General features: G+C 38.0%; 2 protein-coding genes across 2 annotated transcripts; both read right to left on the reverse strand.

The window, feature by feature from the left end:
- Nucleotides 1-710: 710 nt before the first annotated feature.
- On the reverse strand, nucleotides 711-4,391 carry LOC149013484 (putative small nuclear ribonucleoprotein F). The gene is made up of 5 exons (XM_089160058.1): nucleotides 4,249-4,391; nucleotides 3,317-3,404; nucleotides 2,064-2,101; nucleotides 1,459-1,523; nucleotides 711-1,087 (listed from the first exon to the last, which is right to left on the reverse strand). The coding sequence occupies exons 1-5, from the start codon at nucleotides 4,252-4,254 to the stop codon at nucleotides 1,018-1,020; spliced, it is 267 nt and encodes an 88-aa protein (XP_089016184.1). The 5' UTR covers nucleotides 4,255-4,391; the 3' UTR covers nucleotides 711-1,017.
- A 2,053-nt stretch (nucleotides 4,392-6,444) lies between these two features.
- LOC149013485 (uncharacterized) lies at nucleotides 6,445-10,392 on the reverse strand. The gene has a single exon (XM_089160174.1). It carries the CDS (start codon nucleotides 10,082-10,084, stop codon nucleotides 9,908-9,910), a length of 177 nt encoding a protein of 58 aa, XP_089016300.1. The 5' UTR covers nucleotides 10,085-10,392; the 3' UTR covers nucleotides 6,445-9,907.
- Nucleotides 10,393-15,424: the final 5,032 nt, after the last annotated feature.

A 15,424-nucleotide genomic window follows, 5' to 3' on the forward strand; every position in this document is an offset into this window, starting at 1 on the left:
AATACATGCTTGAGCAACCCGGGGGGTCAGCTCCATCTATGTAAATTTCCTGGGTCACATGCTGAGGTTGCAACTTCAATTTTAATCGCCTCAGTAACCCACCACCCTCTACAACCTAAGTTGCCGGCGGCCTTATAATCTCCCAAGGCATTAACTAAGCTTCATTTTGGCTTGCTTACGCATACCTGGACTACATCCTCAAAAAGGTAGTTGCATGTTATTTAAACATAAAGTGAAGATTTGCTCCTGACCTAGGGGATTTGAACCCTTGACATTATATTATGAGGCAATGGTTTTATCAACTGAGCAACCCCAAATGCCACCCCCAAATATTAATGCCAATAGCGAGTACAGATCAGGCCAACAAAATGTCTCCTCATTGAGTCATTGGAGCAAAACCTGCCTTACCACATAGCTCCATGAAGGAAATTGATTTGAAACAGAAATATAGAAGTAATCAGGTACTAAAATCAAATCACAGGGAGGGGTAGACAACGATATGATAGTTCTTAAAAATATGGATAATAACAATCAAGGTGGTTCTCTTTTCAATCTTCGGCTTAGTGCCATAGAATATGAACATCACGACATCCCTAGTTTTCAACCAGGAGGTGTCGCTTTAATCATGCCTGATGCAAATCAAGGCAACTTGCATGTTGAAGGCCCATGAGTATCACACTCCAATTCATGAAATCTCACATTAACAAGTGTTTTTCTGCAAATTTCCACATGTTTGGCATGGAGACAAACATTTCCTCATCACATTGAAGAGTTTCGGATTCAATAACTCATTTTTGTAATACAATTGTCTTTTCCAGGTAAACGGGATCATCAGTGCTCTTTGACAGAGAAAGGAGAAGTTGATAAGCACAATTTAAAACTTCCGATCCTACATCAGTACCTTAGCATCAGTTGCTCAGTGAATTTGCATTACAAACTAAACAATTGACAAGTACAAAGAAAGCATGTCTAATCTTCTAGATTGAAATGACATCTAAAACCACAGCATACATACTCTTAATCTTGTTCAGCATCTTCAATATCTTCATCCTCCGGTACACCACGAAGATAGAGAACATTGTTGCATCTGCAAGCACAAGACAGGAAAGAAAATAACTCATCTACGTGCCTGAAGCAGTGAAGCTAAGATCTAATCAACAATAACATCAAAGATAATGGCACGGTCCTGCAGGGATCACCGTAAATTAGGTGATACCACATCTCGCATCATTCATAGACCTTAAATAGGTATTAGCCGTGACTGTTAACTGATGGGTCCATGATTGGGAATTGTTTGAAGGGGGGAGAAAAAGAACTAGGAACCAACTTAGACCAGTCAAGAGCAAATTGTTGAGATAATCCTTTCCAGTCAGAAATTTCCTATCTAGAAGACACTAACTATTCTAAAATGCTCAGCGCCACCATGTAATGAAAAAGGCTTCTTCTTGTTGTTATTACCTGATCAGAATCTCTCCCAGATTTCCTGTGAACTGCCCATCAATAAATTCTTCAGTGTTTGCCAGCTGCAGAAAACAATCCATTTAATGATAGTGACAATCAATATGTTCAAACGACCATCATCTATTTGTCATGAAATGAAGAAGAAATTGGAAAAATATCAGTAAGAAGACAGTAGAACACTCTCCAGATGCTGTATTCAACAAACTAGGCATACTCTCCAAGAGCAACCCAGAAGGAATTGCTTGTGTCAGATTTAAGAAAAGGGCAGGATGTAAATCAGCTTTTTTATTTAGCTTGCATGGTTCTAGTGTCAGAACTACCACTGGATTTAACAAAGGAAAGGGAAGGAAGGGGGGGGGGGGGATGTTGTAAATCGGCTTTTTTGTTTTGTTTGCATGGTTTGATACCAATAAATATGATGGATTAACTACCAATGGTCAAACAAAATTGACTAAATATGAGTGTATTATGAATCTGGAAGCCACCAGTATGATGGGTAAGTGGAGCTAACCAATAAGGCTTATGATAAGATGCAAAGAAAGGAATCTCATAAGGTTCATGCATGAATGTGTTGAACTAAATCTTGGAACTTAAATTGATACCTGTAAGTTCATATATGAATCCACTGAGACAAGATATCCTGAAATAATTTTTTTTACAAAAAATAGAAACAAAATTAGGGAACACAAGAAACAGTGAAATAATCAACATGCTAGATACAGGTAAAAATAGGGACGATAATTCAGTATCAGGTACTACTCTCAAATTATAGAAACCCAGGACACGATATACAGAACAAGTATCTCACTCAATATGCAAACAACACTTACTGTACCTATTTTTTACGTCAAGTATCCTATTTCCAAAATTACTCTGACAGATTATGTGAACAGTCTGATAGACTAAACTTAGTTGAATATTTCATTTGCATTGGAAACTAACTGTATAGACATATATAGGCTAGCACTCCCAAGGTATCAAGCATAATAGATATGACAAAGAAAAAGTTGAAATTGTATGCCACTCAGTTTGACACTTCGATACAATACTCTTGAAGCATATCTAAAAATAGTTTGGGTTATCCAGTTGCAGAAGAAACTACAGATCCATGGTTTATGAATCAGTACATGTTCTCCTGGATTGACCAAATCTATATCAAGTCAGCAGTGCCATTCTGATTCCCACTGGCATTGGGACAATCGCAACCTGGCTAATATTTTCTTCATTTCCAACAAGATCAGCCATATGTCAAATTGGGAGACCCAGATCAGATTTGGCTCCAGATTGGCTGATAGGTGTTTCGTCTCAGAGTCTCAACCCTTAGAAGCTTGCATGCAGCACCAGCGAGCATCACGTGCAAAGATGGAAAATATATTCAGCATAGTTCATCTATTGGCCATATGTCAGATTGGGAGACCCGGATCAGATTTGACTCCAGATTGGCTGACAGGTGTTTCGTCTCAGTCTCAACCCTTAGAAGCTTGCATGCAGCACCAGCAAGCATCACGTGCAAAGATGGAAAATATATTCAGCATAGCTCATCTACAGGGTCATTCAAGATAACCCCAACATGGAGAAAAGAATCTTCTTGACAGAGAGAGAAAAGCTCCCACATAAGGCCCTCATTTTTACCCAAATAATTCATGCTCACAGCAAAGTCTACACATCAGCACATGCTTCAGTAAATTTTGCTCCAAGTTTGACAGTACTGTTTAAAAGGGAAACAGATTCCTCTTCAATCTAGGTCTTGCACGATATTTTTAATCTTTTCAGACAAAAACCAATACAACCATGGGTGATTATCTCTTTAGGAATAATAGAGAAGTAATTCATAACACAACTAAGAACAAAGTACCTTTATATTCCATTCCCCACTTAAGCTTCACAATGACAGGCTTTCCAGTCAGATTGTTCAGGAAAGGTTTTGGGTTAACTGGTACAGTCTGCAAACCAGATAACACACAAAATTAAAAAAAGAATGAATTACCAATAAATAGCAAGTCATTGCCCAAGAGAAACAAATAATCCAGCTATACTTTTTCTGAACCTATATATTTATACCAAAAGCATACTTTGACCCCAGATGTAGAGATATATTTACATGGTTCAAGAGATGTATGACAATTGCATCTTGCTATATGGCTTCCCTGAGCTCCCTCTCAACTTGCATTACTATGAGTTAATTTCACCTTACACATTTTACTTCATACTTCCATCTACTTTTCTCAGGGAATCACAATTGCCCCCATTAACATAACAACTGAATGCACGAATATCTCAACATGAAATCTTATATATATTGTTCAAGGCAACAATGTGGAGCTTATAAGACAGACAATTACAGAAATCAAATCCAGAAAATCTTTTGTTCCAACAGGAATAATGATGAACCTTAACAAACAAGGTCGCTTTTCTTGCTTCTTCGTTTGCTTAGATCTTCAAAGTTCAAACGAGTCAGGATACTGGATGATCCACACCAATGGAAAGGTTATAGACCAAATGACAGGTCTATTGCCTGACCAGCGACACAACATCAAACAAATAGTCTATAGAAGTACAATATTCAGACGCAATAAACCTAACTTCATAAACTCTTAGATTAAGAACTCCACAAACTAATTGCTTAAATGGGTCGGGACGTAAGGGGAAGAAGTCTGTAATTTCGCAGTACCGTGAAGTTCGAGTTTAGAAGACGCCAATAATTGAAATTACAAGGCAATAAACCTTCATAAGCGAAACTGGAAGCAAACTGAATAGTATTGTTAGAAGGACTTCGGAAGTACTCACCGCCATTTAGGTTGAAGCGGCTGGTTCGGATGACGGACACCAGGGAAATGGATCGACAGAGCAAGCAAAGTTCTGCCAAAGAGTGCAGAGAAGAAGGCGAGCTTCAACTTCAGTATTGTGGGTGGAGGCGTAGCCGCGTAGGGCATTCATTTTCGTTAAGCGCGAAAACATACGGAACACTGTACAATGGCAGAAACACCCCTTACTTTTCGAGTTGAATGACGAAATTAGCCTCATACAAGTTCAAAGGTAAGATGAGCACCACCTGCTCGTGTACTTCACCATACATCTACGCTCAGATACACTTTGACCGAAATGACCAGAGTAGCTTCAGTGCTGCGCTATTAAGGAGTAGTTTTGGGCGAACACGAGTGGTCGACGAGGTCAAAACCTCAACCACTTGTTTTGTATATATATATATATTTTGTTAAAAAAAATGTGACAACAAGTGGTCGGGATTTTGACTTCGACCGCTCATTTCAATCCTCACCATTGGCTGCAGCCGTGAACTGAATCAATTCACCTATATTTCACGTGTTTGGATGCAAATCAAGCCACAAGGATCTTGGTGCTTTTAAACAAGACAATTATTGCGAGGACGAAAGAGATAAAATGGGGTTGTTGGGTGTCATATTTGGCTTCTCTCCTACAAAAGAATTCCCCCAATGAATTATAAGATTCAACCACATATAACATTCTGATTCAATGGTTAGGTAAATCAATCGAGTGACCATAGATTTGAATATTATATGCGGCCAAACCCTATAACATATTGGACACTCATTAAGAGAGCGCTTACAAGGAGAGGATCCAAACTCGGCCAACCTGAGCAAAGAATACCTGGATTTATGCCAAAAAAGGAAAATGGGGGGGGGGGGGGGGGGGGGAAGACATTCGCTGCATCATATTTGGGAAGGAGACAGTAGGCTGCACCCTTATATAGAGAACTACTTCTCAAAAGCAAAGTATTGTGTCTGCAAAACCTAGAGGATTCTTTTGAAGTTATTCATTTCTTGTGTGCAACTTACAGGAAAAGTTCCTCACCAAGTACAGTATAAGTCATTGTCATGTTCACTGTTATCTTCTCTCCTCTTATGAAATATCTTTATCCTCCCTACTAAAAAGCAGGAAATAATTTTTTCATCTCCCAAATTCCACTTGCTCAAGGAGTCAATCAACCAATTTACTAACAGATAAAAAAGACATGTTCACAAAATTGAAACCCAAGACACTTTATCATATTCCAAAAATAATCATAGTGCTGCAAACACAATGCTGGCCATTTAGATATTTCTTGTAACAATTTGGTTTTTTTGTTTATATGTTCCAACCATCAACAAATACACAAACAGTTACACTAATAAGGTCACAGTGAAGGCCTGAAATAATGTATTGGAGAGGTACGCAAACATTGGATGGTGGAGCATTTAGTTGCTGGTACTGTTTCAGGAGCCTTCTGTCTTGTTCATTTTTGCTGCCTTTAGTGGAAGCCATGCTTTGATCCTACATCTTTGGTCAGTCCCTTTAAAACTTTGCAGTGGTCAGTATGATTTACAACCAATCATCATACTGGTTATCATCATTCAGAATATTGTTTTTACCATTTCCCCTGCTCGCAGACAGTTCAACATCAGTAGCTCCAAGATGCATAGTGAAGAAGATAACTGCAAAGATGATGTTTATGTAGAGACATTTTGCATCCGAGAGGCTGCTGTCAGTGTATGGAGAGTCCCCTAGCTTTACTGTAACAGGCAACATAGGAAGTCTACCCATGCCACCAAAAATCTATTCTCAGACTTCTGTACGAGTACATATGCAAATTGTCACCTCATGATGACCAAATCATTTCAGCTTGATGCCATACCTTCAGTGGAACAGGTTAACTTCATATCTTGTTCTCCTGCAACCAAATATACCAAGGCCCAAATGCAACAGAAACATCCCAAATATTGAATGTGAATCCGACTGGCAGGTGAAGTTATACCTGAGCAGTTGTATTCACATATTGAAGAAGGAAAGAAATTGATGAAATACAAGTAGAAGAATGGCTGCAGAGTAATAGAATCATTATAGTGGGGGGAAGAAGGAAGCAGACAACTTATCTCTTACAGGTTCTCAACGAACCTACAGTCACAAGGTTTCAGTACAGCAGAAGCTTTTGAGAGTGGTTTAGTTGCTTCACTATATTCCAAACCCCCCCCCCCCTCTAAAATGGCTAACCTTTGTGATTCTCATAAGCATCGTGGTTGCACTTCCTAAGGTCAACCTTACCGCAATAAGATACTTATTGCATAACAGAGGTGAAGACTGACAGAAAGAGAAGTTTGGTGTCAAAGGAAACTTGACAAACAACTGAATGGCAGCAGATGTGGCTAGGGGTTGATCTTTTTGATCAATGGCTAGATAAGGGCCTTCAGAAAATGCATTTTAAAGGAAATCATCCATATGAGATGATAGCAGGAATGGCTGATGTTGGAAAAGTTGTGTAATGGAATCTGGGATTAGCAGCAATAGTGGTTGAGGAAAGAGAGTTCACACAATCAACTGGCCCATCAAGCTATTAGCCGCAACCACCATAGGATCATAAAAACGATTTTACAGTAATATGATAGCAACACCAATGAAAAATAACAGATTGATCAACAGGTTCTCTATAACGTGATAATTAAAGGTGCTTGTGCTACTAAGTACTAACCTACCATGTGTTTATCCATGAAATGCTTCTGTAAAGCTGTTAAAGAAAGTGGAGTTATTAGGAAGGCAGCCAATCTCATTGAGAAGATTCTCTTCCAGGTCAAGTTCCTGATCAAATTGCAAATGTTAATTGATGTCCGCTGACAAAGAAGAAGAATACTCAATTTCTCGTCCCCCTCATGTCCAATAATGTCTAATCCTGTTCAGCTGATCTGTGTCTATCAATTTAGCGGAAATGAGTCCAGGACTTTGAAAACAGAAGGTTAATGTTCAGGGGAACAACATGCCAATATTTGTAGTAGTGTCACTTTTATGCAAATAATTTATAATTTTATACTTTTCATATTCTTCAGCTTTAAGGGCTGCTCCATCAAGATCCTCAATAATGTCAAAGGTTCCAAATGTCCAATACACTCATGACTAGGGGTCTGTGCTGAGTAAGAAAACATAATTGGGAGACCCAACCATCGAATTAAGTTTTGTGCAAATCAAAATTTAACAAATCTGTTATGAGAGATTAGAAGGACTACCCAATAGGACAAAATCACAATGACCCCAATTCAGAGAACAATAATGCACAAATAGGGAAGATCTATAGCTAAAGAACAAACAAGCAGATGACATTACAAACTGATAGAAGGCTGGTCTGTACCTGCCATACTTGTGGCTAAAATATAATAAAATTAAAAATTAAAAAAAATTAAAAAAAACAACAACAACAGTTAGATTGAGAGTAAAGAAGGTGGAGAAAGAAAGGCAGAGACTTTAGATCATTTGTTTTTTAATTGTAGCTTTTTTGCCTCAGTGTGTTACTATCTCACGTCAAAATAGTTTCGGACGAGGTTTGATGAGGCTTGTTGTTGAACTAGAGGGAGGAGGTAAATTGGTTGGTGGACCACTATCGGGTTGACAACTTGGCTGCTTCCATTCGGTGGTTTAGTTAACTGTGTGGCATACAAGGTTTGGATGGAGCACAATACTCATATGTTCAACTGAAGTGCTGCTCCTCAATTAGTGTGGTTTGCCAAGAGCTTATGATGTTTAGGGTTGGTTTTCAAATAAGGTGCTGGAGGTTGATGACACCGATTCGAACCAGTATAACATTTCCAAACAAAATGCTGAAGTTTAGGAGCAATGGGCAACTTACCAAAAATAGGCTTGATTCATTGTTGGATTGGCAGGAATATCTTATGAACACAGAGGGTAAAAACTGCTTTTAAATTGAATGAAACTGGAGAAATTAAAACTTGCAGAATATGGAGTAACTGAATTAAACTAATGAAAATGGATATTATAACAGCAGAATAGATGCACAACATTTGAGCTTTGGATTACCTTGGATTATAACCCACACACGTAATATGTAAGATGTTGAAACCAAGGCAAAGATGGAGAAAATAAAGTGGGAAGCAGGGAAGTGATTAGGGGTAGGCTTCACCAAACCCAACCAAGGCCCAATCACCAAGGGTTTGCTGCTGAATCACCACAACATAATGCATCTCACAAAGACAACAGTAGAGGAATAGCCAAAACCATGGCAATTGTATTTATGATACATTAATATTTGTATCAATTGAAATTAATAATATATCCATGCTCACTACTACCCATGCCATGGTATCTTGTATTTATAATATAAAGTCAATCCTGATACAGCAGCTACTCATTCTGTTATTGGGATTAAGAATCTACACCTTTCACAAATAAGTTATCCTTAATGACCTTCTACAACCATTCAAATGGATCTCGTATTATATTCTTGCAGAATAAGAAATAATTTTAATCTCCAAGTACCTAATTTTTCAATAGCTTAACTGCAAAGCTAGGAGTTATAAGTACTCCTATTAAAGGTGCTTTTCATTCTGTTGTTCAATCAAGAACCTGGAGCTAGTTCACAAATAAACTGACCTTCTACAATCATTCCATTGGACCTCCTGTCATTTTATTTTCTTCTTGCAGAATGACACCAGCAAAACTGACCATCATCCAGTTTTTCAGAAGGGCTGTGCATCTAAGATTAGCTACTTATCTTGTTTTGGTTGCTCATAATCATCATGCTGGAAAAGTGAATTATAGAGTTTACTGTTAGCAGTCTTTTGACTCTTTTCTGGATTGACATACTCACATACCACAAGAATCAGTAGAGCAAAGTGGAGTGCTCAACTAATCTGAAAGCAGTATAAATGAGGCTATTCATTAGCAAAGTGGAGTGCTTAACTAATCTGAAAGCAGTATAAATGAGGCTATTCATTTTTTCTAAAGGTCACAATGTTGAAACTTTAAAGGTCCATATTTTATCTTTGTGGGAGCAGTGTAAATGCAGCTATCCATATTTTTTTTTCTATTATTGTTTTTTTTTGTTTCCGGTGGTAATGTTAAGTCAAAGCCCTGTTCCAACTTGATTGATGTTGCAGGATCCTTAGTTTATGGAAGCAATGTAGGTGAGGCTATTCATATTTTTCCAGATCAGAATCAGAATTCTATGTTCTCAGGTTTGAGTCATTTTCAATTTTATTTGAACGGGGTGATTTTAGATCAATCCCAGGTTCCCTTTTGACACATCGACTGCAACAAGATGAATCTTCAGAAGCTTTGCTTTTCAAGTCACCAGAAGAAGTAACGCGTGCAAATTGAAGCCATAATTTTTATTAGGATTTAGGAGACGCAAAGATGATATTAAAAAAATACTTTTCCCTTTGCATAAAGTTCATCACAACAAACATTGGATTAACACAACATAAAGCGCAAGAAGGACGAAACAGTAAGGACTAGTTTTATTTCCTGTAACAATCTGACCACAAATCCCACGAAGCAGCTCTTATCATCGCCTGTATCGCAACGTCAACATATATTCACTAGTTTTCCCCTTTCTGGAGTACCCAGAGATAAAAAAAAATAGAGATTAAATCCCCAAATCGAAAGTGAATGAAGAAGAAGTCGAGGAAACCTGATAAATCTATTGCAGCTAAACATCATCGTCGTCTCTCTTCTTGGGTTTCCGATAGTTTTCTTCGATGTGCTTCATGAACAAGAGCCCGGTGTCAGCGAGTTTCTTAATGTTGGGAACGTTGTAGTTCTGGGCAACATAGACTCCGAACACAGTCCCCGTCATGAAAGAGAATGTACTCTTTATTATTCCCATCTCCAAACTGCCTTTCTGTAACTGATCGATTAAAGGAAAGTCTATACGACAAAATATATATTTGGGCTAAGAACTGCGGACGAACGATTGTTGAATCTCGCTTTATATCCTTCGAAGATCAAAGCCAATTCAAAATCAAGGAGAGCGGGTTTCAGATAAAAAACAAAAGGGAAGGTTACATTCATACAGGTCAATCTCGTGTTCTCCACGCTTGCTTGGAGGGAAGGGAAGTTTAACACTAACCCCTTCTCCAAGCCTCATTTGCTTGGAACTTTGCCTGTAATTAGTTTTGACGATTGGTTGTTGTCCAAGGCTCCAAGCATGAATATTGGAAACTTTTGGCGTGGTTTTTCGGATCCATAAGAACCCATGCCTGCCCGTGTTTAGTATCCATTAGGTTGGAGTGGCCCTATTTTTTTTTTTTATATATCTTTTTTGGTAATCAAGCTTTCATAGACAGGGGGAGGATTGGAAACTAAATAAATACTCATAATCCAATCAGAGGAACATGGCCAATAATTCAGGCCATGAAACCGAGTAGGCCTTCTGTGCTAGATGATCTGCAGCACAGTTAGATATCCTAGGAACGTAATTGAACCTAAAGCCCAAGAACTTAGTACTTATGAATTTGATGTCTTTTCTAGAAACATAATTGAACCTAAAGCGCAAGAACTTACTACTTATGAATTTGATGTCTTCTATCACAGTTAAAATAAAGGTGGGGTAGCACAACTCAGGATAAATAGCTCACTTGTAATTGGAAATTTGTTTCTACCTCCACGTACTCAAAGCCATTCACTATAGCTTCTAACATCCTTGCACGCATAGCCCTGGCTTCCCCTTCAATCACATATGAAAATGATTTGGGAATGGATGTTGCCACTAATGATTTTCTTTCCCAATCTCTAATGATGATCCCTATACCACCTTTTCTTGTTTTCTGTTGCGAGGATGCATCAGTGTTCACCTTAATAAAAGGGTGATCTGGTTTATTCCATTCCATCTCATTACTAACTGCAGGCATAATACTTTGATTTTCCTTTTTGGTTGGTAGCCAAAATTCAGAGTGAGCATTTAATGCCATGTGCATAACCTTAGTTGGTGTCTTCAAATTTTCACCAACTACTCTTGAGTTCCAAGCTTTCCACAAGGACCATAGGATAAAGGATATCATATTCTTTACTTTTTTCGCCTTTCTTCTTCTCTAGGGTTTGTATGTCTGCCCAAGCCTTCATCCAATCAGCTATAGTAGATAATTTTTTATGAGAGCTTTCCCATGTCATTGGACTCCCAAGGCACACCACTTTAGGGCCTGTTTGGTTAAGCGAATCCAGAGATTTCAAATCTCGGATTCACAAATGAGAGATTTTTAGTTTGGTTGTGTGAACCCTAGATTCATGAAATCTAATCTAGAGATCACTTTTTACACTAAAAACGTGAATCGGTTTAGGGTAGGGTGAAACCGGAGATTTCACCCATACTATCAAAGCGTAAAGTTTGAACCGTAATTCAATAAATATTTTTTAGGATAAATCTAGAAATTTCATTCCAAAATTCAAACTAACCAACGTTATTTTTGAACCTGACTCTGGTTTGGTCCGGGATTTGAAATCTCTATTTTGCCTCCTCGTCCCGGGCCCTTAGCAAATTTACAATGAAAGAGAGCGTGAGTGATGGTTTCTTCCTCCATTTCACAAGCCTCGCAAAGCTAATCCACTTTCACGCCCCTCTTGTTTAGCTCCATTGAGGTGGCCAAACTGTCATTACATGCTCTCCACAATAAATTTTTCACTTTGGGAAGTGTTTTGCATTGCCATATATCCATCCAATTTGATGAGATCGTTCCGTCCCAGTTGTGCCCTTTAGATGTCGAAGGAGTTCTTTTTTCCTCTTTTTCTTAGCTTCTTTCAAGTAACTTGTAGACCAATTTAACTGAGAATCTACCATCAGTACTTGCACCCCAAACTTGGATGTCTTGGGTATGAAAGAGAGCTAGTGGTATTCTTAGTATTGCTTCAGCCTCGTGTGTAAGAAATACATCTTTATCTTTTCTTCTAACCATGTTCGGCTATGGGGATGAATGATGTCCGCTACCACATCAATGTCACATTCCTCTAGTTTAGGAGAAGTAACTCTAAAATTTTCTAATCCCGGAACTCATTGTGCATTTCATATGTTCACTTGTAAGCTGGTGCCCACCTTTCATATTAGTCCTTGTTCTAAAACCTCCATTCCTTCCAAAATACTTTTCCATGCCCATGAGGGGTTGTTTCTTGAGTTTGCTTCAAGAAATGAACAATGAGGAAAATAAATATATTTAAAAAACTTGGGAGTGGCCCTCTATTAAGGCTATATTGGTTAAAATGGGTTTTCCATCCTATTGGGTAGAACTTGTTACAAAGTGTACTAACTCAATTTCTTATACCCTTTCCATGAATGGGGCTAAGAGGAAATCTTTTACTTTAAATATGGGTATCGGGAAGTAGGGTCCATTATCCCCGTTTATATTCATTGTATGTGCACGAGCTCTCACTTCTATCATATCAAAGGTCGAGAGGGATCATTAACAGAATAGCGTTTGAGCTAAATCCAAGACCCCCCCCCCCTATAACTCATCTATTATTTGCAGATGCCTGTCTCATTTTTTTTCAAAGGTTAACTTGAACCAGGTGAACAAGTTGAAGGATTGTGTAAAGGTGTACTACAAAGTGACTGGACAGCCTATCAACTTTCAAAAACATCAATCACTTTTAGCCCTAACACTCTTAGAAGATTCCGGGCTCTAATTTCAAGGGTGTTGAAGATTCCCCTAGGACAAGGTTCCTCCAAATATCTTGGTCTACCATGTGAAATTGGTGTGTCTAAAGCTCAGGTATTCAAAGAGATAATTGAAAGAACTTGCAATAAAACAAAAGGATGGAAGAATAGTTTACTTTCTATGGAAGGTAAAATTGTGTTAGTGAAATCAGCGGTGATTGCAATGTCTTCATATGCGGCAACCAAATTTTGTTTTAGCTCAATCACACCATGAAGAAATAAGGAAAGTTATGGATAAATGCATTTGGGGTCAAAAAGAGAAGGATAAGAAGATTCATTGGATTTCGTGGTCAAGATTATACAAATCCAAAGAGAAAGGGGGCATTGGAGTTAAGGACCCAACCCTACATAATTAGGTCTTATTAAATAAGGTGGCATGGAGATTATAGAGTGAGCCCAATTCTTTATGGACATGATTTCTCAAGGCTATCTACCTCCCAAATTGTGATTATTTGGAGGCAAAATGTGGTAATTTTTCATCATGGGCATGGAAAAAGCGTATTAATTGGTAAAAATGTGTTAAAACTTAAAAGCAAGGGGTAGAAGTGTAGAACATCGGCAAAATTTTTCGTTTTGTCCTCTGGCGATACCATTGAAATGGCAAATTAAGTAAAGTGCGGAACATCAGCAAAATTCACCGTTTTGCCCTCTGGCGATGCCATCAGAATGGCAAATTTTGTTCACCAACTCACCAATTTAATGTAATGACACTTTTACCCAAAAACCCTCTCTACCACTTTATCTATCAATCATGTCCAATCTGTCTGCTCAGCTTCCAATAAATAGAGTTTTATTTGTTTTTGTCTTTCTAGTTTCTACCATGTTATCTATCAACCACGTCCAATCTGTCTACTCAAATTTCAACAAATAGATTTTTTTTTCTTTCTTTTTCTTTGAATAATAAGAATAAGTTAATAACCATGCTCAAGCTCAACTTTGAAATAAACAAAGTATTTCAAATTTGGTAAAGCTGAAGGATTACCATCACTCTATTTGACAGCAAACCCGCAAGACTCGAACTTGAGGAGATGGAGGAAAATTGCTAAAAACTCCCCAAAAGATCAATAAATGACTACTGATGCAGGACAAAAGAACATAAGCGATTGGACCTAAGTATGATCGGAAGTAGATTGTGGATTTGAATCATCTTGGAGCATCTAGATTAAAGGTGCAACTGTGCAAGCAGTGGATATGTGTTTTTTTTTTTTTTTTTTTATAAATGCTGATGAAGTGATGCAACTAAAGATTCACGATTCCAATAAGAGAAAGAACCAGTGTGATCACTGGAGAGAGAAGTTCCAGAGAAGAGAGTGAAAATAACCTGAGATTCTGCAAAGTTTAGGTGACTTTCGCCATTACTTCGCCGATTTGCCAGAAAATCGATTTTCCGGCGACCTTGAGCAGATATCATTTTCACCCCTTTTTTATTTCACTACTCACCAAACCTATAGAAATATGGCAAATTTCGATGATATGTTTTACCATGGTTAGAAGAGGACTTGATTTGGAAGGTTAAAATAGGAAATGAAGTTGACATTAGGGATCATAAATAGATCCCCTCTCTCCAGAGTTTTAAGATTGCAAGCGCTAAGCCACTTAGTTGCAACTTTCGGGTGGTGGAGGACTTAATTGACACCATTTCAAGGAAGTGGAAGTGGAAGACTGAAGTGCTTGAGGCCTTGTTTGAAAGAAGGGAAGTGTATGCTATTATGAGGATACCAATTTCTTTGAACCCAAGAGAGGAGGATAAGGTAGTGTGGGGTGGATAAAAAAATGGCTTATTTAGCAACAAATCAACATATCACTTACAAGCAAATGAAAGGGGTAACTGAATGGCCCAAAATCCATCTACATCTTGGGGGCATAAGTGGGAGGAGGTATTAGAGTTTGTGTGGAAGACTATATGGTTTTGTAAGACCTTACCAAAGATTCACAACTTCCTATGGAGGACTTGTGCCAAAGGGGTGGCAACTGGAGAAGGTCTAATGAAGAGACAAGTGAGGACAGATTATTCATGTAGAAAGTGTGCAATGGAGGTTGAAACAGCATGTCATGTTCTATTTAACTACTCATTTGTGAAAACAACATGGTTTGGGTGCAATTTGGACTTTCTAATTGAGAGAGAACCTAATACTTCATTGCAAGAGATCACTGAAAGCAGGGCGGACCTACTAAGGGGCCAGGGGGGCCATGGTCCCCCGGATTTTAATTTTTTTTTACTATTTCATTAGGTTTTTCATTTTTTACATTAATTTCCTTCATTGTTCCAGCTTTTTTCTCTTCTCACATGTGAAATATCACTATTTGCCCCCCTTCAAAATTTGAAAACAAATTTTAAAGGTAAAATAATGGGTATAAATGTCATCCCTATTTAAAAAAATAAATCATCAATCCTTATTTATTCTCCCCTATCTTCTCTCTCACATCTTTTCTTCCTATTTATTCTCCTTCTATAAACGTGGGTTAAGGGAAATTTTTTTAAAAAAAAATTTATTATTAAATATTCAAAATGCCATTTCTAAT

This window comes from Hakea prostrata, chromosome 6 (assembly GCF_041222555.1).
Source record: "Hakea prostrata isolate BN-2017 chromosome 6, UWA_Hpros_2, whole genome shotgun sequence".
Taxonomy (NCBI): Eukaryota; Viridiplantae; Streptophyta; class Magnoliopsida; order Proteales; family Proteaceae; genus Hakea; species Hakea prostrata.

Excerpts from the sequence above, each read along its gene's own strand:
- LOC149013484 (XM_089160058.1), bottom strand. Across the intron at positions 2,102-3,316 it reads GTGGGGAATGGAATATAAAG|GATATCTTGTCTCAGTGGAT; the intron begins GTACTTTGTTCT and ends AAATTATTTCAG. Across the intron at positions 1,088-1,458 it reads CTGGGAGAGATTCTGATCAG|ATGCAACAATGTTCTCTATC; the intron begins GTAATAACAACA and ends TTGTGCTTGCAG.
- LOC149013485 (XM_089160174.1), bottom strand. The coding sequence starts at position 10,084 with ATGGGAATAATAAAGAGTACATTCTCTTTCATGACGGGGACTGTGTTC.